The sequence below is a fragment of the Argopecten irradians genome, chromosome 14 (assembly GCF_041381155.1).
Source record: "Argopecten irradians isolate NY chromosome 14, Ai_NY, whole genome shotgun sequence".
Taxonomy (NCBI): Eukaryota; Metazoa; Mollusca; class Bivalvia; order Pectinida; family Pectinidae; genus Argopecten; species Argopecten irradians.
Genome location: NC_091147.1, coordinates 31,843,975 through 31,869,752, shown reverse-complemented (window position 1 = coordinate 31,869,752; position 25,778 = coordinate 31,843,975). Strand labels below are relative to the sequence as shown.

Genomic DNA, 25,778 nt, shown 5'->3' with positions numbered 1-25,778 from the left:
GTAGGAATGTAGTGTAACCCTGACAAGTGTCTTAATGTAGGAGTGTAGTGTAACCCTGACAAGTGTCTTAATGTAGGAGTATAGTGTAACCCTGACATATGTCTTAATGTAGGAGTGTAGTGTAACCCTGACATATGTCTTAATGTAGGTGTGTAGTGTAACCCTGACATATGTCTTACTCAGGCCATACAAAAATACTTTTGTGTTTCTGGTAACCCAACCGACCATATGAAATCAGTGCCTACTCACAAACTTTTTATCAGTTTTGCCTTCCAGCAAACAAATAGCAAGCATATTTTTGGCAGTTTAGCACAAAATCAGATTTTTAGCCCCCCATCATCAGATTGTGGGCTATTCAAATCGCTTTTTGTCCGAGTCCGCCGTCTGTCCTTCTGTCCGTCCGTCCGTCCATCCTTCTGTCTGTCCGTCTGTTAACAATTCTTGTTATCGCTATTTCTCAGAAAGTACTGAAGAGATCTGCCTCAAATTTCATATGCAAGTTCCTCTAGGGCCCTAGTTGTGCATATTGCATTTTGAGACTGATCGGCCGACAAGATGGCCGCCAGACAGCCATCTTGGATTTTGATAGTTAAAGTTTGTTATCGCTATTTCTCAGAAAATACTGATGGGATCTGTCTCAAATTTCATAAGTAGGTTCCCCTAGGGTCCTAGTTGTGCATATTGCGTTATGGGACCGATGGATCATCAAGATGGCCACCAGGCAGCCATCTTGGATTTTGATAGTTAAAGTTTGTTACTGCTATTTCTCACAAAGTGCTGAAGGGATCTGCCTCAAATTTCATATGCAAGTTCCCCTAGGGCCCTAGTTGTGCATATTGCATTTTGAGACTGATCGGCCGACAAGATGGCCAACAGGCAGACATCTTGGATTTAGATAGTTAAAGTTTGTTATCGCTATTACTCAGAAAGTGCTGAAGGGATCTGTTTCAAATTTCATATGTAGGTTCCCCTAGGGCCTTAGTTGTGCATATTGCGTTTTGGGACCGATCGATCAACAAGATGGCCGCCAGGCAGCCATCTTGGATTTTGATAGTTAAAGTTTGTTACTGCTATTTCTCAGAAAGTAGTGAAGGGATCTGTCTCAAATTTCATATGCAAGTTCCCCTAGGGCCCTAGTTGTCTATACTGCATTTTGAGACTGATCGGTCAACAAGATGGCCACCAGGCAGCCATCTTGGATTTTGATAGTTGAGGTTTGTTATCACTATTTCTCAGAAAGTACAGAAGTGATATGTCTCAAATTTCATATGTAGGTGTCCCTATGGCCCTAGTTGTGCATGTTGCATTTTTGGACTGATCAGTCAACAAGATTGCCGCCAGGCAGCCATCTTGGATTTTGATAGTTAAAGTTTGTTATCGCTATTTCTCAGTAAGTACTGAAGGGATCTGTCTCAAATTTCATATGTAGGTTCCCCTAGGGCCTTAGTTGTGCATATTGCGTTTTGGGACCGATCGATCAACAAGATGGCCGCCAGGCAGCCATCTTGGATTTTGATAGTTAAAGTTTGTTACTGCTATTTCTCAGAAAGTAGTGAAGGGATCTGTCTCAAATTTCATATGCAAGTTCCCCTAGGGCCCTAGTTGTCTATACTGCATTTTGAGACTGATCGGTCAACAAGATGGCCACCAGGCAGCCATCTTGGATTTTGATAGTTGAGGTTTGTTATCACTATTTCTCAGAAAGTACAGAAGTGATATGTCTCAAATTTCATATGTAGGTGTCCCTATGGCCCTAGTTGTGCATGTTGCTTTTTTGGACTGATCAGTCAACAAGATTGCCGCCAGGCAGCCATCTTGGATTTTGATAGTTAAAGTTTGTTATCACTATTTCTCAGTAAGTACTGAAGGGATCTGTCTCAAATTTCATATGTAGGTTCCCCTAGGTCCCTAGTTGTGCATATTGCGTTTTGGGACCGATCGATCAACGAAATGGCTGCCAGGCAGCCATCTTGGACTTTGATAGTTAAAGTTTGTTATCACTATTTCTCAAAGTACTGAAGGGATCTGTGTCAAATTTTATTTGTAGGTTTCCCTAGGGCCCTATTTAGGCATATTGCGATTTGGTACCGATCAATCAACAAGATGGCCACCAAGGAGCCATCTTGGATTTTGCTAGTTGAAGTTTGTTACTGCTATTTCTCAGAAAGTACTGAAGTGATCTGTCTCAAATTTTGTATGTAGTATGTTTGAAAAAGTTTGAAAAGCAGAGAAAAGATCCATCTTTCCATTGTTAGACATAGATCATTCTTTGGTGGGCGCCAAGATCCCTCTGGGATCTCTTGTTTGTTTTTGCATTCTGATGATTTTGTAAATTTTCAATGATACCCTGGGACTCAAGTCCATGGTTTAAATAAGGTTGAATAAAGTTTATTTTAGTTTTTCGCTGCAAGAAACTCAGATGAAAAGAAGTAAAAATATTTTTTTTGAATTTAAAAAATCCTACCAACCGACCCTTCATTTTTACTGAAAAAGCTTGCTTTTGCAGTATTTCTACGGCCCGGATGACACAACTAATTTAAATGCGATTGACCTCTCATTTGCATGCGATTTTTTCTCTTTTCCTCTTTTTAGAACAAACATGCTGCCATAGTGCAGTTTAATTGCAATAAACAACTTCTATGGTATTTCATTAAATAGCATAGTTTCAAACATGTCTACAAAAACTATAGCATGAACGTCTATAATTGAAAAATAGTGAGGATAATTTGCATCAGTGGTAGCGATCGGTGGCCTAATTCTCGCCACTCATTTGCATATATTTAATGTAAACATCCGGTTTGGGTAACACTAAATAAAGGGAATTGTCAGGATTTTGGTATGTAAGTACCTAATTGTACTTTGATGTATACATTAATAATCTATTATATAATGACAATTTTTTAATTCATTGTGACGTAAGAAAGATACAAAAGTTGTTTGTTTTTACATGTATTATATTGATAGTCAATTTGGAGAACAGGTATTTTCGTATTGTGATCATGTCATTACGATGGCCCACTGACTTTAACCGTCTCACTCAAACAGACGCTTGTTAACTACTTACGCATCAAGCGTCTGGGTGATCTATGCAGAAAATAATAAACACGATAAATTCTGAGTTACGCTGGCTCCTTATCATTTCGCATGGATTGTCAACTAACGCATCCTTTCATTAACGAGGGAATATTTAATACATGGATACAGATACAACGAAATATCGTGACACTCAGCAATAGTGTAAACGGCCGAATGTAAACAAAGACGTCATCACGTAAACTTGCAAGTCAAGAGATAAATTTTTCCATTTAATTATCAAGCGTAATAAATGCATTCTCATATCTGAAAAACACCGAAGAATATTTGAACACTGCATGTTGCAAGCCACATTGCTAGTAAACTACGGAATTCTTTTCGTATTTGGAGACAGAAGCAGTGAAAATCGTAAGTTGACAAGATTCATTTTTGGTATTATTTTCTAATGCGATGACATCAAATTTAATATTAATGCATAGTCAATTTACCAGATTGTCAATATGTCTATAAACATCACAAAGCATGTGTTTATTTGTAGGCAAAACAATGCATGATATAGATCCATACACAATATATACATATGTGTGTAATACACATGTGTATACAGAATTTCTTTAAATAAATAGAAGAATTCTAATGCTAGATTTATTTAAGACAATTAATATCTGGGATTTCGAAATTGGCGGTATGAACTTAAAACATCGATTAAACAGTCACTACATATATAACTTCATGGATTCAGAGAATTTATAATAACACTTACCAAAATAAACAATAACCTGTGCACTGTAATATATCATACATGGTAAAATGTGGAGAGATAGAAGGTGTTTTAAACTGGGATTTTTTTAACTTAACAGACTGACTCACGTGTTAGTCTTTCTGTTTTGTCGTAAAATTCAAACAAACAAAAAAGAGTCTTTCTTGGCTTGAATGAAACACACTATATATGTTCTGACAGAAGGTCATTATCAGAACTACAATTCTGTCCCCTTGACTGTAATGTTGCAAAACATCAAGTGATGACAATTAGCAAGTGTCGAGTAACTTTGCATTTAGATATATATAGAAATATCCTACATTTATAATATAAACTGATAATTTATTTACCCATCATCACGCCTGAATTATCATTACTACAATGTATATTTCAATGATTCACATCTGTGACACGGCCATATAAGTGCATTGTGTATGGAATGACAATCATTTATTTGCTACAACAGGAACATTTTTTTTTTTATTAAACAGTTTTACTTGTTGATTTTGTGCAGTGTGTTCACCAAAATGACATAAATTTTAACACTTCTGGTGACATAGCCCATTGGTTGTTCCCATTAGTTGATGCCTCTATCAAATGTTTTTACAACTGTTTCTGATCTTGTTACCAATACATGTATAAACAGTTGTAAGTAATGTGACATTAACAACAAGTTGCCAATAATGTGTGATTACATGTAAGTTAATTTCATATTCTTAACATAATTGAATGGGGAAAAAACCTTTAAAACATAACAAATAAAGTATTTATTTTAGTTCATAAACGTACACTACTGCATGCCAGCACATGAACTTGCCATGAACAGTTACCCATGTAAATAATGCATGAAAATTCCATGAAACTTTGTCATGAAAAAACCCTTAAAAGGATCATTATTCATGGCCATGAATTTGAATAAAGAAGCATGAAAATGCCATGAATGCATGTTAAATTTTGACCTTGAAATTGAATTATGTCATCATTCAATTTCATGGCCATGAAACCTAGGAATAATTTCATGGGGATTTTCATACCCATGATTATCCAATGAATCAGAACTATCCTTGCATCATGGCCATGAAATTCCCCTTAAAGTGAATAGTCGGGCAAAGAAAACCAGTCTTAATGCGTTCATTGGCCTTCCAAAAGTTCTCACATATTAATACGACGGCCAAGTTCTGCTTACGTTTCCCAGTTCTGACCATTAAAGTAAAGAAAAGTTGAAAGCATTGAAAGCGAGGCTGCGTGGAATGTAACCACGGACATAGTGAGCCGGGAGGACATTTTAGAATTTCCATACTTTAAATTAATTTCTTCGTACGCAGACAGATTTTGACGAGAAATTTTATTTTTCCATATCATAAGAAATTATACTGGATACATTCACACCCTTTTTACCGACTTTAGCCATCCTTGCCCGACTGTTCACTTTAAAGGAACATAATCCATGGCCATGAATTTTCAACCCATGAGAATTGCTTGTCTGATGTGATTTAACCATTTTCATGGCCATGGAACCAATACAATCACATAGTTCTGATTTTCATGAAATTGACATTAGAATGCATACTTATGATTTATGGCCATGAATTTTATGATAAAGGAATTAAGTACAAATATTACATTCGGCATGATATGATCAGTTTTCCTAAATCTGTCATCAAAAACTCTCTGCTTTAATGTATTTTAAAATAAAGAAATACAATGAAAAAAACAATCTTCAGTTTGAAAGTTAAATTAGCATTAACAAAACATATAAAACATTCAACATGCAGGCACATGGCAAATAAATTTGTACACTGTCATGTAGTTGATAGTGAGAATTTGGCAATGCCGCCCAGTGTATGCAATTTCATTAATTGTAAGGAATCACATCTTATCTAAAATTGTTTACTGTACCTTTAGGAATTCAGGATTAAATTCAGCACTTGTCTACAGAGTGTATAACAGATAAGTGAGCATGAAAATTCTGTTCCTGGTCATACATCAACAGACACAGCAGCCATTTTGGATTTCCTCTGTTTAGGCGGGAATATTCAAGTCATGTGACTCAAGTATTAAAATATAGAAGTCACATGACTCTAATAATAGAAAACAGAAGTCTCAAGTTTTAGAAAAAAGGGAGTCATTTGACTTTAATTATTGACTTTTGACAAACAAAACTCAACTTAATTAAGGCAAGGATATGAAATTACTAGTGAGTATCTTAATTAGCTAATTTCTAATTAAGGTTAATTTTCATAATTGTAAATTTTCATGGCCATGAATCATCAGTTATTTTATTTTTATTATCAACCTAAAAAAAACATGGCCATGGAATACTTTCCACTTTAGCTCTTTTATTAATTCATGGTCATCATTATGAAATCAATGGCCATGAAATACTACCTTTCATCCAATCTAAAATTCATTGTCATCACTGACAAATCAATGGCCATGAATCTCACATGAAAAAGTGATCATTACAGAAATTCATGGCCATTAACTTAGATTGATTTCTTTCAATGATAATTTCATTGATTATTAATAGAACCACTGTCAATAGTCATGGGATATTCAATTAATTCATGGCCATGATATGGATTTTTCATGGCATTTAAAACAATTCAGGAGTACACATGAAAAAAAAAAAAAAAGATTTCATGGCCAGATTCAAGGTATTTATGAAATTTCATGGCATTTTCATGTGTATTTCATAGCTTTTTCATGGTATTGACGTACAGTAGTGATAAAAACCCATCATTGATTACAAGGTCAAGGGGAGTAACTTGTACATGACAATTTCAAAATTGACTAGGGTACACGAAATTCGGCAGTCCGGAAAATTTGTAATCTGGACGGTTTAGGCTGGGAACAAAGGTGTCCAGATTATCGAGGGTCCACTGTACTTGTCAATGTATACAAATAACACACTGATATTGAGAATGGTTGTTTTAATATGCTGTTAAGAATTCTCAGTGTCCATTTTATGCATTATGACTTTGATATGACTTTACTTCAATATTGCAGCAAAGTATCAAGAACTGCTCATTACTTACTAATATGCCTGAAAACATTGTGTGTGTCACAGAAGAGAACTAGAAAAACAATGTATTGTGATGTTATTTTATGTTTGAATTAAAGTATTTTTGAATAAACATAATTCAAAACAATTCAGTTTTGATTTTGATGCAGTAACCAATTCTTTAAATGAACATTTGACTCTTAGTTTTTGTTATTTCATTTCTTTTCTTGATAATTATCTAATTAATTGCCTTTTGCCCTTTCCTCCTGTAATAGATCTGTACCACATAAATCATCGAAAAAAATACTTGTATATTATATGCATTGCACATAGTTACTTATAAATGAGGTCTGTAAACAACATTTGCAGCATAAGCCATGAAGTTTGTAAAAATGCCATCAAGGGATATTCATGTGTCATATTATACTTTCTTCTTAATGGAGTCTTAATGTTTCCCTTGTTGTCATTTTACTGCAGATTGTTATTAGCTGTAGGTCTCCATGGCCTTGTCCTCAAGATCAATTATCAAATAATCATAACTACAAAATTTTACTTTTATTTTGTTATTCAGACAATTATATTCAAACATTAGAGAAAAGGTCATTACACTGACTGTAAATATTTGTTGAAACTGTTGAATTCAAGATAGGTTCAAAGTTCGAATCTAAAAGAAATTTTCTAGCATTTTCTTAAAATCTTCTCATAATTTTTAGATTCATCTTTTGATATGAGGAGGAATGGTTGTCTGCAATCTTAACAATTTATCCAAAATGAATTAAATGAACACTTGGAAGATAAATAACCCAACTAGATAATGACATGAGACTTGCAAGAAAATACACACCCTAAAATGTTACTAATGACATATTTGCCTTCTTTGAACTAAATTTTTGTTACATCAATGCTTTTTCAGTTCAGTACTTACAGTACTTTGATGATTAAAGGTTGTATTTGGCCTCATCATTCTGTTGTAAACACAAACACAACTCTCTATTATGCTTCTGTGGTCAGCTATGATCAGTAGGTCAAAGAACAATGTCCTTGACACAAGGTCATTTCTAGTCATGTATATGAATATTTAGTTCTTATTAGGGCTGGATCATTATATCGATATATCGATATGTATCAGTTTTCAGCAGTGTATCGAATATCGATACGCAAACGTGCTGTATATCACTGTATCGTTTTAACAACTCACCCTACTGTTTTCGTTATAGAAATAGGAAATTCCAAACAACTTTCATTCTAAAATATCATTCAAGTAAGAGCATTTCAATCAATAGGAAGTGTTTAAGGCATCTGTGTCACCTAGATAGATTAGAAATGCCTTTTCATAACTAGGGAATTGTCATAACATACGAATTGACAGAAATTAATTAACACAGGTGATAAACCAAATAAAATGTTTGGTAGATTTTTTTCCTGGTAATAGAGTGTTTGTTCAAAATTGTCTTTTATTGTCACAATATTCAAAACACAATGGTGAAAAAGAGGTCCACTGTATTGTCAAAACATATCATGTATTGTTTCAGTGTATTGTCAATACGTATCTTATCGTTTTAGACCTTCCAATACCCAGCCCTAGTATTTATGGGAAATAATTACTTAAAGTTGTATGGTCTATAACTTTCGCTCTTTTTGTCATAGTGAAAACTGTTTAAGTGTTATACATATTTTTCTCCGTCTGCCCGAGTTTTAAACTTTCTAATTTTACCGTTTTTTATAAAGTTGAAGCACTGGAAGTATCTTCACAATGCACATTACAATATTTGATACACGTAATATTTTACGGTAATGTGTAAATTGGATGTTTCAAATACTCAATCTGTGGACATATACCAGCATGATTTGCTCATATAAGCCAGAAGGAAAACGTAAACAAACACATGTGCGCTTACGCTAGTTACCTGGCTCACCACGTGCAGGTCGTGTCGGACGTCAGCCACGTGATACGATTCAGAATCCGACAAAACCCAAAGTCACTGAACATGGCGGTGATTGAAGGCGCTTTATTCAAAACCAGGAATATATGATTCCTAGATTTCGGCTCTCTTATAGGCAGACATATGCTTTTGGGGAGCTAAATCATCAAGTTACATGTCAATGTTTAAATATCAAATGTTTAAGTTACATATTGTTACAGTGAAATTAGCAGCAATACAACTTTAATATACATGTATATTAATGTTTATTACTTATGGGAAATAATTACTTAATATGGAAAGTAATGAGTTATGTCCCGTGGAAGATATTTTGATGAAGGCAATGAGTTACGTCCCTGGCTGATATTTTGATGAAGGCAATGAGTTACGTCCCTGGCTGATATTTTGATGAATACAATGAGTTATGTCCCCTGGTGAGAAATTCCACCTACAAACTGAGCCATAAAAGATTCTCTGTTAGCTAATGTACAAGCCATACTGCCCCACTCCTTATACAGATATTTTGTGATTTTGTATGTTTCATAAGTTTTGTCAGTCTTGTAGAGAGTCAATCTGTTATGAATCTGTTGTTGTGTTCTTGTGTTTCAGTATTGCTCCAGCATTACTGAGGCAGGCTACTTACGGTACTATAAAAATAGGAATTTATCACTCTCTGAAACGGACCATCGTACAAAATCCCAAAGGTGAGTGGAGGATAGCTGTTTTAACTGGTGAAAAGTTCTAGTTTGCGAGATTTTACCAGGGAAAATAAAATATTGTGTCCATGATAAATTTTTTTGTAGGCTTAAATTCATTTGATATTTAGGCCACAATCACTTTGTTAGGACATGGTCCTGCGTTGGTTTTAGATCATATTTTAAATTGCTTTGGACCTCTAACCATAGTACAGATCCTTTGTCACGTTTATCTTCAACAACTGTTACCTCACAATTTCTTTCCTTGACCTCTGACCTAGAGATTTATTCCAAAGCTTCATTACCAAGGATCTATTTCCAGATGAGACCCTCATGGTTAACATGTTTTGTGGAATGGTGGCAGGAGTGGTATCTAGTGCCGTGGCCAACCCAACAGATGTTCTCAAGGTAGGTGCTAGTCACGATGTCAACTAGAGACTAGTCACAATGTCAAGGTAGGGACTAGTCACAATGTCAAGGTAGGGGCTAGTCATGATGTCAAGGTAGGGACTAGTCACAGTGTCAAGGTAGGGGCTAGTCATGATGTCAAGGTAGGGACTAGTCACAATGTCAAGGTAGGGACTAGTCATGATGTCAAGGTAGGGACTAGTCATGATGTCAAGGTAGGGACTAGTCATGATGTCAAGGTAGGGACTAGTCACAATGTCAAGGTAGGGACTAGTCATGATGTCAAGGTAGGGACTAGTCACAATGTCAAGGTAGGGGCTAGTCATGATGTCAAGGTAGGGACTAGTCATGATGTCAAGGTAGGGACTAGTCACAATGTCAAGGTAGGGGCTAGTCACGATGTCAAGGTAGGCACTAGTCATGATGTCAAGGTAGGCACTAGTCATGATGTCAAGGTAGGGACTAGTCACAATGTCAAGGTAGGGGCTAGTCACAATGTCAAGGTAGGGACTAGTCACAATGTCAAGGTAGGGACTAGTCACAATGTCAAGGTAGGGACTAGTCACAATGTCAAGGTAGGGACTAGTCACAATGTCAAGGTAGGGACTAGTCACAATGTCAAGGTAGGGACTAGTCACAATGTCAAGGTAGGGACTAGTCACAATGTCAAGGTAGGGGCTAGTCACAATGTCAAGGTAGGGACTAGTCACAATGTCAAGGTAGGGACTAGTCATGATGTCAAGGTAGGGACTAGTCACAATGTCAAGGTAGGGACTAGTCACAATGTCAAGGTAGGGACTAGTCACAATGTCAAGGTAGGGACTAGTCTTAATGTCAAGGTAGGGACTAGTCATGATGTCAAGGTAGGGACTAGTCATGATGTCAAGGTAGGGACTAGTCATGATGTCAAGGTAGGGACTAGTCATGATGTCAAGGTAGGGACTAGTCATGATGTCAAGGTAGGGACTAGTCATGATGTCAAGGTAGGGACTAGTCATGATGTCAAGGTAGGGACTAGTCATGATGTCAAGGTAGGTGCTAGTCACAATGTCAAGGTAGGTGCTAGTCACAATGTCAAGGTAGGGACTAGTCATGATGTCAAGGTAGGGACTAATCATGATGTCAAGGTAGGTGCTAGTCATGATGTCAAGGTAGGGCTAGTCACAATGTCAAGGTAGGGGCTAGTCATGATGTCAAGGTAGGGGTAAGTCATGATGTCAAGGTAGGGCTAGTCATGATGTCAAGGTAGGTGCTAGTCACAATGTCAAGGTAGGTGCTAGTCATGATGTCAAGGTAGGGACTAGTCATGATGTCAAGGTAGGTGCTAGTCACAATCTCAAGGTAGGTGCTAGTCACAATGTCAAGGTAGGTGCTAGTCACAATGTCAAGGTAGGGACTAGTCATGATGTCAAGGTAGGGACTAGTCATGATGTCAAGGTAGGTGCTAGTCACAATGTCAAGGTAGGTGCTAGTCACGATGTCAAGGTAGGGACTAGTCATGATGTCAAGGTAGGGACTAGTCATGATGTCAAGGTAGGGGCTAGTCACGATGTCAAGGTAGGGGCTAGTCACAATGTCAAGGTAGGGACTAGTCATGATGTCAAGGTAGGGACTAGTCATGATGTCAAGGTAGGGACTAGTCACGATGTCAAGGTAGGGACTAGTCATGATGTCAAGGTAGGGACTAGTCATGATGTCAAGGTAGGGACTAGTCATGATGTCAAGGTAGGGACTAGTCACAATGTCATGGTAGGGACTAGTCTTAATGTCAAGGTAGGGGCTAGTCATGATGTCAAGGTAGGTGCTAGTCACAATGTCAAGGTAGGGACTAGTCACAATGTCAAGGTAGGGACTAGTCTTAATGTCAAGGTAGGGGCTAGTCATGATGTCAAGGTAGGTGCTAGTCACAATGTCAAGGTAGGTGCTAGTCACAATGTCAAGGTAGGGACTAGTCACAATGTCAAGGTAGGGACTAGTCATGATGTCAAGGTAGGGACTAGTCATGATGTCAAGGTAGGTGCTAGTCACAATGTCAAGGTAGGGACTAGTCATGATGTCAAGGTAGGGACTAGTCATGATGTCAAGGTAGGGACTAGTCATGATGTCAAGGTAGGGACTAGTCATGATGTCAAGGTAGGGACTAGTCATGATGTCAAGGTAGGGACTAGTCATGATGTCAAGGTAGGGACTAGTCATGATGTCAAGGTAGGGACTAGTCTTAATGTCAAGGTAGGGACTAGTCATGATGTCAAGGTAGGGACTAGTCACGATGTCAAGGTAGGGACTAGTCATGATGTCAAGGTAGGGACTAGTCATGATGTCAAGGTAGGGACTAGTCACAATGTCAAGGTAGGGGCTAGTCACAATGTCAAGGTAGGGACTAGTCATGATGTCAAGGTAGGGACTAGTCACAATGTCAAGGTAGGGACTAGTCATGATGTCAAGGTAGGGACTAGTCATGATGTCAAGGTAGGGACTAGTCACAATGTCAAGGTAGGGGACTAGTCACAATGTCAAGGTAGGGACTAGTCACAATGTCAAGGTAGGGACTAGTCACAATGTCAAGGTAGGGACTAGTCACAATGTCAAGGTAGGGACTAGTCACAATGTCAAGGTAGGGACTAGTCACAATGTCAAGGTAGGGACTAGTCACAATGTCAAGGTAGGGACTAGTCACAATGTCAAGGTAGGGACTAGTCACAATGTCAAGGTAGGGACTAGTCATGATGTCAAGGTAGGGGCTAGTCATGATGTCAAGGTAGGGACTAGTCATGATGTCAAGGTAGGTGCTAGTCACAATGTCAAGGTAGGTGCTAGTCACAATGTCAAGGTAGGTGATAGTCACGATTTCAAGGTAGGGACTAGTCTTAATGTCAAGATAGGGACTAGTCACATGTCAAGGTAGGGACTAGTCACAATGTCAAGGTAGGGACTAGTCACAATGTCAAGGTAGGGACTAGTCATGATGTCAAGGTAGGGGACTAGTCAGATGTCAAGGTAGGGACTAGTCATGATGTCAAGGTAGCGTAAGACTAGTCATGATGTCAAGGTAGGGACTAGTCATGATGTCAAGGTAGGGACTAGTCATGATGTCAAGGTAGGGACTAGTCACAATGTCAAGGTAGGGACTAGTCATGATGTCAAGGTAGGGACTAGTCACAATGTCAAGGTAGGGACTAGTCACGATGTCAAGGTAGGGACTAGTCACGATGTCAAGGTAGGTGCTAGTCATGATGTCAAGGTAGGGACTAGTCACGATGTCAAGGTAGGGACTAGTCACAATGTCAAGGTAGGGACTAGTCATGATGTCAAGGTAGGGACTAGTCATGATGTCAAGGTAGGTGCTAGTCATGATGTCAAGGTAGGGCTAGTCACAATGTCAAGGTAGGGGCTAGTCAATTCATGATGTCAAGGTAGGGACTAGTCATGATGTCAAGGTAGGGACTAGTCACAATGTCAAGGTAGGGACTAGTCACGATGTCAAGGTAGGGACTAGTCACAATGTCAAGGTAGGGACTAGTCACAATGTCAAGGTAGGGGCTAGTCACGATGTCAAGGTAGGGGCTAGTCACAATGTCAAGGTAGGGACTAGTCATGATGTCAAGGTAGGGACTAGTCATGATGTCAAGGTAGGGACTAGTCACAATGTCAAGGTAGGGACTAGTCACGATGTCAAGGTAGGGACTAGTCATGATGTCAAGGTAGGGACTAGTCATGATGTCAAGGTAGGGACTAGTCATGATGTCAAGGTAGGGACTAGTCACAATGTCAAGGTAGGGACTAGTCACAATGTCAAGGTAGGGACTAGTCATGATGTCAAGGTAGGGACTAGTCATGATGTCAAGGTAGGGGCTAGTCATGATGTCAAGGTAGGGACTAGTCATGATGTCAAGGTAGGGACTAGTCACAATGTCAAGGTAGGGACTAGTCATGATGTCAAGGTAGGGACTAGTCACAATGTCAAGGTAGGGACTAGTCACAATGTCAAGGTAGGGGCTAGTCATGATGTCAAGGTAGGGACTAGTCATGATGTCAAGGTAGGGACTAGTCACATGTCAAGGTAGGGACTAGTCATGATGTCAAGGTAGGGACTAGTCATGATGTCAAGGTAGGGGCTAGTCACATGTCAAGGTAGGGGCTAGTCATGATGTCAAGGTAGGGACTAGTCATGATGTCAAGGTAGGGACTAGTCATGATGTCAAGGTAGGGACTAGTCATGATGTCAAGGTAGGGACTAGTCATGATGTCAAGGTAGGGACTAGTCATGATGTCAAGGTAGGGACTAGTCACGATGTCAAGGTAGGGACTAGTCATAATGTCAAGGTAGGGACTAGTCATGATGTCAAGGTAGGGACTAGTCATGATGTCAAGGTAGGGACTAGTCACGATGTCAAGGTAGGGACTAGTCATGATGTCAAGGTAGGGACTAGTCATGATGTCAAGGTAGGGACTAGTCATGATGTCAAGGTAGGGACTAGTCACGATGTCAAGGTAGGGACTAGTCACAATGTCAAGGTAGGGACTAGTCACAATGTCAAGGTAGGGACTAGTCATGATGTCAAGGTAGGGACTAGTCACGATGTCAAGGTAGGGACTAGTCATGATGTCAAGGTAGGGACTAGTCACGATGTCAAGGTAGGGGCTAGTCATGATGTCAAGGTTGGGACTAGTCATGATGTCAAGGTAGGGACTAGTCTTAATGTCAAGGTAGGGACTAGTCATGATGTCAAGGTAGGGACTAGTCTTAATGTCAAGGTAGGGACTAGTCATGATGTCAAGGTAGGGACTAGTCTTAATGTCAAGGTAGGGACTAGTCATGATGTCAAGGTAGGGACTAGTCACAATGTCAAGGTAGGGACTAGTCATGATGTCAAGGTAGGGACTAGTCATGATGTCAAGGTAGGGACTAGTCACAATGTCAAGGTAGGGACTAGTCATGATGTCAAGGTAGGGACTAGTCATGATGTCAAGGTAGGGACTAGTCCATATGTCAAGGTAGGGACTAGTCATGATGTCAAGGTAGGGACTAGTCATGATGTCAAGGTAGGGACTAGTCAGATGTCAAGGTAGGATAGTCATGATGTCAAGGTAGGGACTAGTCATGATGTCAAGGTAGGTGATAGTCACAATGTCAAGGTAGGGACTAGTCACAATGTCAAGGTAGGGACTAGTCATGATGTCAAGGTAGGGACTAGTCATGATGTCAAGGTAGGGACTAGTCATGATGTCAAGGTAGGGACTAGTCACAATGTCAAGGTAGGGACTAGTCACAATGTCAAGGTAGGGACTAGTCATGATGTCAAGGTAGGGACTAGTCACAATGTCAAGGTAGGGACTAGTCATGATGTCAAGGTAGGGACTAGTCACAATGTCAAGGTAGGGACTAGTCATGATGTCAAGGTAGGGACTAGTCATGATGTCAAGGTAGGGACTAGTCACAATGTCAAGGTAGGGACTAGTCATGATGTCAAGGTAGGGACTAGTCATGATGTCAAGGTAGGGACTAGTCATGATGTCAAGGTAGGGACTAGTCATGATGTCAAGGTAGGGACTAGTCACAATGTCAAGGTAGGGGCTAGTCACAATGTCAAGGTAGGGACTAGTCATGATGTCAAGGTAGGGACTAGTCATAATGTCAAGGTAGGGACTAGTCATGATGTCAAGGTAGGGACTAGTCACAATGTCAAGGTAGGGCTAGTCATGATGTCAAGGTAGGGACTAGTCATGATGTCAAGGTAGGGACTAGTCACATGTCAAGGTAGGGACTAGTCACAATGTCAAGGTAGGGACTAGTCATGATGTCAAGGTAGGGACTAGTCATGATGTCAAGGTAGGGACTAGTCATGATGTCAAGGTAGGGACTAGTCATGATGTCAAGGTAGGGACTAGTCACGATGTCAAGGTAGGGACTAGTCACAATGTCAAGGTAGGGACTAGTCATGATGTCAAGGTAGGGACTAGTCATGATGTCAAGGTAGGGACTAGTCATGATGTCAAGGTAGGGACTAGTCACAATGTCAAGGTAGGGACTAGTCACAATGTCAAGGTAGGGACTAGTCATGATGTCAAGGTAGGGACTAGTCATGATGTCAAGGTAGGGACTAGTCATGATGTCAAGGTAGGGACTAGTCACAATGTCAAGGTAGGGACTAGTCACGATGTCAAGGTAGGGACTAGTCATGATGTCAAGGTAGGGGCTAGTCATGATGTCAAGGTAGGGGCTAGTCATGATGTCAAGGTAGGGACTAGTCATGATGTCAAGGTAGGGACTAGTCACAATGTCAAGGTAGGGACTAGTCACAATGTCAAGGTAGGGGCTAGTCATGATGTCAAGGTAGGGACTAGTCATGATGTCAAGGTAGGGACTAGTCACAATGTCAAGGTAGGGGCTAGTCACAATGTCAAGGTAGGTGCTAGTCATGATGTCAAGGTAGGGACTAGTCATAATGTCAAGGTAGGGACTAGTCATGATGTCAAGGTAGGGACTAGTCATGATGTCAAGGTAGGGACTAGTCATGATGTCAAGGTAGGGACTAGTCATGATGTCAAGGTAGGGACTAGTCATGATGTCAAGGTAGGGACTAGTCATGATGTCAAGGTAGGGACTAGTCATGATGTCAAGGTAGGGACTAGTCATGATGTCAAGGTAGGGACTAGTCATGATGTCAAGGTAGGGACTAGTCATGATGTCAAGGTAGGGACTAGTCATGATGTCAAGGTAGGGACTAGTCATGATGTCAAGGTAGGGACTAGTCATGATGTCAAGGTAGGGACTAGTCACAATGTCAAGGTAGGGACTAGTCACGATGTCAAGGTAGGGACTAGTCATGATGTCAAGGTAGGGACTAGTCATGATGTCAAGGTAGGGACTAGTCATGATGTCAAGGTAGGGACTAGTCACAATGTCAAGGTAGGGACTAGTCATGATGTCAAGGTAGGGACTAGTCATGATGTCAAGGTAGGGACTAGTCACAATGTCAAGGTAGGGACTAGTCACGATGTCAAGGTAGGGACTAGTCATGATGTCAAGGTAGGGACTAGTCACAATGTCAAGGTAGGGACTAGTCATGATGTCAAGGTAGGGACTAGTCATGATGTCAAGGTAGGGACTAGTCATGATGTCAAGGTAGGGACTAGTCATGATGTCAAGGTAGGGACTAGTCATGATGTCAAGGTAGGGACTAGTCATGATGTCAAGGTAGGGACTAGTCATGATGTCAAGGTAGGGACTAGTCACGATGTCAAGGTAGGGACTAGTCATGATGTCAAGGTAGGGACTAGTCATGATGTCAAGGTAGGGACTAGTCATGATGTCAAGGTAGGGACTAGTCATGATGTCAAGGTAGGGACTAGTCAATGTCAAGGTAGGGACTAGTCATGATGTCAAGGTAGGGACTAGTCATGATGTCAAGGTAGGGACTAGTCATGATGTCAAGGTAGGGACTAGTCATGATGTCAAGGTAGGGACTAGTCACAATGTCAAGGTTAGGGACTAGTCATGATGTCAAGGTAGGGACTAGTCATAATGTCAAGGTAGGGACTAGTCACAATGTCAAGGTAGGGACTAGTCATGATGTCAAGGTAGGGACTAGTCATGATGTCAAGGTAGGGACTAGTCATGATGTCAAGGTAGGGACTAGTCATGATGTCAAGGTAGGGACTAGTCATGATGTCAAGGTAGGGACTAGTCACAATGTCAAGGTAGGGACTAGTCATGATGTCAAGGTAGGGACTAGTCATGATGTCAAGGTAGGGACTAGTCATGATGTCAAGGTAGGGACTAGTCACAATGTCAAGGTAGGGACTAGTCATGATGTCAAGGTAGGGACTAGTCATAATGTCAAGGTAGGGACTAGTCATGATGTCAAGGTAGGGACTAGTCATGATGTCAAGGTAGGGACTAGTCATGATGTCAAGGTAGGGACTAGTCATGATGTCAAGGTAGGGACTAGTCATGATGTCAAGGTAGGGACTAGTCATGATGTCAAGGTAGGGACTAGTCAATGTCAAGGTAGGGACTAGTCATGATGTCAAGGTAGGGACTAGTCATGATGTCAAGGTAGGGACTAGTCATGATGTCAAGGTAGGGACTAGTCATGATGTCAAGGTAGGGACTAGTCAGATGTCAAGGTAGGGACTAGTCATGATGTCAAGGTAGGGACTAGTCATGATGTCAAGGTAGGGACTAGTCATGATGTCAAGGTAGGGACTAGTCATGATGTCAAGGTAGGGACTAGTCACAATGTCAAGGTAGGTGCTAGTCACAATGTCAAGGTAGGGACTAGTCTTAATGTCAAGGTAGGGACTAGTCATGATGTCAAGGTAGGGACTAGTCATGATGTCAAGGTAGGGACTAGTCATGATGTCAAGGTAGGGACTAGTCATGATGTCAAGGTAGGGACTAGTCATGATGTCAAGGTAGGGACTAGTCACGATGTCAAGGTAGGGACTAGTCATGATGTCAAGGTAGGGACTAGTCATGATGTCAAGGTAGGGACTAGTCATGATGTCAAGGTAGGGACTAGTCATGATGTCAAGGTAGGGACTAGTCATGATGTCAAGGTAGGGACTAGTCATGATGTCAAGGTAGGGACTAGTCACAATGTCAAGGTAGGGACTAGTCATGATGTCAAGGTAGGGACTAGTCATGATGTCAAGGTAGGGACTAGTCATGATGTCAAGGTAGGGACTAGTCATGATGTCAAGGTAGGGACTAGTCATGATGTCAAGGTAGGGACTAGTCATGATGTCAAGGTAGGGACTAGTCATGATGTCAAGGTAGGGACTAGTCACGATGTCAAGGTAGGGACTAGTCATGATGTCAAGGTAGGGACTAGTCATGATGTCAAGGTAGGGACTAGTCATGATGTCAAGGTAGGGACTAGTCATGATGTCAAGGTAGGGACTAGTCATGATGTCAAGGTAGGGACTAGTCACGATGTCAAGGTAGGGACTAGTCATGATGTCAAGGTAGGGACTAGTCATGATGTCAAGGTAGGGACTAGTCATGATGTCAAGGTAGGGACTAGTCACAATGTCAAGGTAGGGACTAGTCATGATGTCAAGGTAGGGACTAGTCATGATGTCAAGGTAGGGACTAGTCATGATGTCAAGGTAGGGACTAGTCATGATGTCAAGGTAGGGACTAGTCAATGTCAAGGTAGGGATAGTCATGATGTCAAGGTAGGGACTAGTCACGATGTCAAGGTAGGGACTAGTCATGATGTCAAGGTAGGGACTAGTCATGATGTCAAGGTAGGGACTAGTCACATGTCAAGGTAGGGACTAGTCAGATGTCAAGGTAGGGACTAGTCACGATGTCAAGGTAGGGACTAGTCTTAATGTCAAGGTAGGGACTAGTCATGATGTCAAGGTAGGGACTAGTCATGATGTCAAGGTAGGGACTAGTCACAATGTCAAGGTAGGGGCTAGTCATGATGTCAAGGTAGGGACTAGTCATGATGTCAAGGTAGGGACTAGTCATGATGTCAAGGTAGGGACTAGTCACAATGTCAAGGTAGGGACTAGTCACAATGTCAAGGTAGGGACTAGTCATGATGTCAAGGTAGGGACTAGTCATGATGTCAAGGTAGGGACTAGTCATGATGTCAAGGTAGGGACTAGTCATGATGTCAAGGTAGGGACTAGTCACGATGTCAAGGTAGGGACTAGTCATGATGTCAAGGTAGGGACTAGTCATGATGTCAAGGTAGGGACTAGTCATGATGTCAAGGTAGGGACTAGTCTTAATGTCAAGGTAGGGACTAGTCATGATGTCAAGGTAGGGACTAGTCTTAATGTCAAGGTAGGGACTAGTCATGATGTCAAGGTAGGGACTAGTCATGATGTCAAGGTAGGGACTAGTCATGATGTCAAGGTAGGGACTAGTCACGATGTCAAGGTAGGGACTAGTCATGATGTCAAGGTAGGGACTAGTCATGATGTCAAGGTAGGGACTAGTCATGATGTCAAGGTAGGGACTAGTCATGATGTCAAGGTAGGGACTAGTCTAATGTCAAGGTAGGGACTAGTCATGATGTCAAGGTAGGGACTAGTCATGATGTCAAGGTAGGGACTAGTCATGATGTCAAGGTAGGGGCTAGTCATAATGTCAAGGTAGGGGCTAGTCACAATGTCAAGGTAGGGACTAGTCATGATGTCAAGGTAGGGACTAGTCATGATGTCAAGGTAGGGACTAGTCATGATGTCAAGGTAGGGACTAGTCATGATGTCAAGGTAGGGACTAGTCATGATGTCAAGGTAGGGACTAGTCATGATGTCAAGGTAGGGACTAGTCACGATGTCAAGGTAGGGGCTAGTCATGATGTCAAGGTAGGGACTAGTCATGATGTCAAGGTAGGGACTAGTCATGATGTCAAGGTAGGGACTAGTCATGATGTCAAGGTAGGTGCTAGTCACAATGTCAAGGTAGGTGCTAGTCACAATGTCAAGGTAGGGACTAGTCACGATGTCAAGGTAGGGACTAGTCTTGATGTCAAGGTAGGGACTAGTCATGATGTCAAGGTAGGGACTAGTCATGATGTCAAGGTAGGGACTAGTCATGATGTCAAGGTAGGGACTAGTCACAATGTCAAGGTAGGGACTAGTCATGATGTCAAGGTAGGGACTAGTCATGATGTCAAGGTAGGGACTAGTCACAATGTCAAGGTAGGGACTAGTCTTAATGTCAAGGTAGGGACTAGTCATGATGTCAAGGTAGGGACTAGTCATGATGTCAAGGTAGGGACTAGTCATGATGTCAAGGTAGGGACTAGTCACGATGTCAAGGTAGGGACTAGTCACGATGTCAAGGTAGGGACTAGTCATGATGTCAAGGTAGGGACTAGTCACGATGTCAAGGTAGGGACTAGTCATGATGTCAAGGTAGGGACTAGTCATGATGTCAAGGTAGGGACTAGTCATGATGTCAAGGTAGGGACTAGTCACAATGTCAAGGTAGGGACTAGTCTTAATGTCAAGGTAGGGACTAGTCATGATGTCAAGGTAGGGACTAGTCATGATGTCAAGGTAGGGACTAGTCATGATGTCAAGGTAGGGACTAGTCATGATGTCAAGGTAGGGACTAGTCATGATGTCAAGGTAGGGACTAGTCATGATGTCAAGGTAGGGACTAGTCACAATGTCAAGGTAGGGACTAGTCATGATGTCAAGGTAGGGACTAGTCACAATGTCAAGGTAGGGGCTAGTCATGATGTCAAGGTAGGGACTAGTCATGATGTCAAGGTAGGGACTAGTCATGATGTCAAGGTAGGGACTAGTCATGATGTCAAGGTAGGGACTAGTCATGATGTCAAGGTAGGGACTAGTCATGATGTCAAGGTAGGGACTAGTCATGATGTCAAGGTAGGGACTAGTCATGATGTCAAGGTAGGGACTAGTCATGATGTCAAGGTAGGGGCTAGTCACGATGTCAAGGTAGGGGCTAGTCATGATGTCAAGGTAGGGACTAGTCATGATGTCAAGGTAGGGACTAGTCATGATGTCAAGGTAGGGACTAGTCACAATGTCAAGGTAGGTGACTAGTCATGATGTCAAGGTAGGGCTAGTCGTAAGGTAGGGACTAGTCATGATGTCAAGGTAGGGACTAGTCATGATGTCAAGGTAGGGACTAGTCATGATGTCAAGGTAGGGACTAGTCACAATGTCAAGGTAGGGACTAGTCTTAATGTCAAGGTAGGGACTAGTCATGATGTCAAGGTAGGGACTAGTCATGATGTCAAGGTAGGGACTAGTCATGATGTCAAGGTAGGGACTAGTCATGATGTCAAGGTAGGGACTAGTCATGATGTCAAGGTAGGGACTAGTCATGATGTCAAGGTAGGGACTAGTCACGATGTCAAGGTAGGTCGGACTAGTCATGATGTCAAGGTAGGGACTAGTCATAATGTCAAGGTAGGGACTAGTCATGATGTCAAGGTAGGGACTAGTCATGATGTCAAGGTAGGGACTAGTCATGATGTCAAGGTAGGGACTAGTCATTATGTCAAGGTAGGGACTAGTCATTAATGTCAAGGTAGGGACTAGTCATGATTATGTCAAGGTAGGGACTAGTCATGATGTCAAGGTAGGGACTAGTCACAATGTCAAGGTAGGGACTAGTCACAATGTCAAGGTAGGGACTAGTCATGATGTCAAGGTAGGGACTAGTCACAATGTCAAGGTAGGGACTAGTCATGATGTCAAGGTAGGGACTAGTCACAATGTCAAGGTAGGGACTAGTCACAATGTCAAGGTAGGGACTAGTCATGATGTCAAGGTAGGGACTAGTCATGATGTCAAGGTAGGGACTAGTCACAATGTCAAGGTAGGTGCTAGTCATGATGTCAAGGTAGGGACTAGTCATGATGTCAAGGTAGGGACTAGTCATGATGTCAAGGTAGGGACTAGTCTTGATGTCAAGGTAGGGACTAGTCATGATGTCAAGGTAGGGACTAGTCATGATGTCAAGGTAGGGACTAGTCACGATGTCAAGGTAGGGACTAGTCATGATGTCAAGGTAGGGACTAGTCATGATGTCAAGGTAGGGACTAGTCACAATGTCAAGGTAGGGACTAGTCTTAATGTCAAGGTAGGGACTAGTCATGATGTCAAGGTAGGGACTAGTCACAATGTCAAGGTAGGGACTAGTCACAATGTCAAGGTAGGGACTAGTCATGATGTCAAGGTAGGGTCATGATGTCAAGGTAGGTGCTAGTCACGATGTCAAGGTAGGTGCTAGTCACAATGTCAAGGTAGGGACTAGTCACGATGTCAAGGTAGGGACTAGTCATGATGTCAAGGTAGGGACTAGTCACAATGTCAAGGTAGGGACTAGTCATGATGTCAAGGTAGGGACTAGTCATGATGTCAAGGTAGGGACTAGTCACAATGTCAAGGTAGGGACTAGTCTTAATGTCAAGGTAGGGACTAGTCATGATGTCAAGGTAGGGGACTAGTCATGATGTCAAGGTAGGGACTAGTCATGATGTCAAGGTAGGGACTAGTCACAATGTCAAGGTAGGGACTAGTCACAATGTCAAGGTAGGACTAGTCAGATGTCAAGGTAGGGACTAGTCATGATGTCAAGGTAGGGACTAGTCAATGTCAAGGTAGGGACTAGTCACGATGTCAAGGTAGGGACTAGTCATGATGTCAAGGTAGGGACTAGTCTTAATGTCAAGGTAGGGACTAGTCATGATGTCAAGGTAGGGACTAGTCATGATGTCAAGGTAGGGACTAGTCATGATGTCAAGGTAGGGACTAGTCATGATGTCAAGGTAGGGACTAGTCATGATGTCAAGGTAGGGGCTAGTCATGATGTCAAGGTAGGGACTAGTCACAATGTCAAGGTAGGGATAGTCAATGTCAAGGTAGGGACTAGTCATGATGTCAAGGTAGGGCTAGTCATGATGTCAAGGTAGGGACTAGTCACATGTCAAGGTAGGTGCTAGTCACAATGTCAAGGTAGGGCTAGTCATGATGTCAAGGTAGGGACTAGTCATGAATGTCAAGGTAGGGACTAGTCACAATGTCAAGGTAGGGACTAGTCACAATGTCAAGGTAGGGGCTAGTCATGATGTCAAGGTAGGGGCTAGTCTAATGTCAAGGTAGGGACTAGTCATGATGTCAAGGTAGGGACTAGTCACGATGTCAAGGTAGGGACTAGTCATAATGTCAAGGTAGGGACTAGTCATGATGTCAAGGTAGGGACTAGTCATGATGTCAAGGTAGGGACTAGTCATGATGTCAAGGTAGGGACTAGTCATAATGTCAAGGTAGGGACTAGTCATGATGTCAAGGTAGGGACTAGTCATGATGTCAAGGTAGGGACTAGTCACAATGTCAAGGTAGGGACTAGTCATGATGTCAAGGTAGGGACTAGTCACGATGTCAAGGTAGGGGCTAGTCATGATGTCAAGGTAGGGACTAGTCACAATGTCAAGGTAGGGACTAGTCAGAATGTCAAGGTAGGTTGGACTAGTCATGATGTCAAGGTAGGGACTAGTCACAATGTCAAGGTAGGGGACTAGTCACGATGTCAAGGTAGGGCTAGTCACAATGTCAAGGTAGGGACTAGTCATGATGTCAAGGTAGGGACTAGTCTTAATGTCAAGGTAGGGACTAGTCATGATGTCAAGGTAGGGACTAGTCACAATGTCAAGGTAGGGACTAGTCATTATGTCAAGGTAGGGACTAGTCATGATGTCAAGGTAGGGACTAGTCACAATGTCAAGGTAGGGACTAGTCACGATGTCAAGGTAGGGACTAGTCATGATGTCAAGGTAGGGACTAGTCATGATGTCAAGGTAGGGACTAGTCACGATGTCAAGGTAGGGACTAGTCATGATGTCAAGGTAGGGACTAGTCATGATGTCAAGGTAGGGGACTAGTCATGATGTCAAGATAGGTGCTAGTCACAATGTCAAGGTAGGGACTAGTCACAATGTCAAGGTAGGGACTAGTCACGATGTCAAGGTAGGGACTAGTCACGATGTCAAGGTAGGGACTAGTCACAATGTCAAGGTAGGGACTAGTCACGATGTCAAGGTAGGGACTAGTCATGATGTCAAGGTAGGGACTAGTCACAATGTCAAGGTAGGTGATAGTCACGATGTCAAGGTAGGTGCTAGTCATGATGTCAAGGTAGGGACTAGTCATGATGTCAAGGTAGGGGCTAGTCACAATGTCAAGGTAGGTGCTAGTCACGATGTCAAGGTAGGGACTAGTCATAATGTCAAGGTAGGGACTAGTCATGATGTCAAGGTAGGGACTAGTCATGATGTCAAGGTAGGGACTAGTCACGATGTCAAGGTAGGGACTAGTCATGATGTCAAGGTAGGGACTAGTCTAGTAGGGACTAGTCATGATGTCAAGGTAGGGACTAGTCATGATGTCAAGGTAGGGGCTAGTCACAATGCCAAAGTAGGTGATAGTCACGATGTCAAGGTAGGGACTAGTCACAATGTCAAGGTAGGGACTAGTCACAATGTCAAGGTAGGGACTAGTCATGATGTCAAGGTAGGGACTAGTCATGATGTCAAGGTAGGGACTAGTCATGATGTCAAGGTAGGGACTAGTCATGATGTCAAGGTAGGGACTAGTCAAGTAGGATGTCAAGGTAGGGGACTAGTCATGATGTCAAGGTAGGGACTAGTCATGATGTCAAGGTAGGGACTAGTCATGATGTCAAGGTAGGGACTAGTCATGATGTCAAGGTAGGGACTAGTCATGATGTCAAGGTAGGGATAGTCATGATGTCAAGGTAGGGACTAGTCACGATGTCAAGGTAGGGACTAGTCATGATGTCAAGGTAGGGGCTAGTCATGATGTCAAGGTAGGTGCTAGTCACGATGTCAAGGTAGGGACTAGTCATGATGTCAAGGTAGGTGCTAGTCACAATGTCAAGGTAGGGGCTAGTCATGATGTCAAGGTAGGGACTAGTCATGATGTCAAGGTAGGTGCTAGTCATGATGTCAAGGTAGGGACTAGTCCATGATGTCAAGGTAGGGACTAGTCACGATGTCAAGGTAGGGACTAGTCACATGTCAAGGTAGGGACTAGTCATGATGTCAAGGTAGGGACTAGTCATGATGTCAAGGTAGGGACTAGTCATGATGTCAAGGTAGGGGGATAGTCACAATGTCAAGGAAGGGACTAGTCACAATATCTAGGAAGGGACTAGTCACAATGTCAAGGTAGGGACTAGTCATGATGTCAAGGTAGGGACTAGTCATGAATGTCAAGGTAGGGACTAGTCATGATGTCAAGGTAGGGACTAGTCACACGATGTCAAGGTAGGGACTAGTCACATGTCAAGGTAGGGACTAGTCATGATGTCAAGGTAGGGACTAGTCATGATGTCAAGGTAGGGGCTAGTCACAATGTCAAGGTAGGGACTAGTCATGATGTCAAGGTAGGGACTAGTCATGATGTCAAGGTAGGGACTAGTCATGATG

General features: G+C 41.9%; 1 protein-coding gene across 1 annotated transcript in view; it reads left to right on the top strand.

The window, feature by feature from the left end:
• Positions 1 to 25,778, top strand: part of LOC138308047 (kidney mitochondrial carrier protein 1-like) — a 108,352-nt gene that overhangs the window by 37,686 nt on the left and 44,888 nt on the right. Inside the window, exons 4-5 of the mRNA XM_069248992.1 lie at positions 9,329 to 9,423; positions 9,737 to 9,826. Coding sequence (XP_069105093.1) covers positions 9,329 to 9,423; positions 9,737 to 9,826 — 185 coding nt within the window. The remainder of the gene's footprint in view (positions 1 to 9,328; positions 9,424 to 9,736; positions 9,827 to 25,778) is intronic.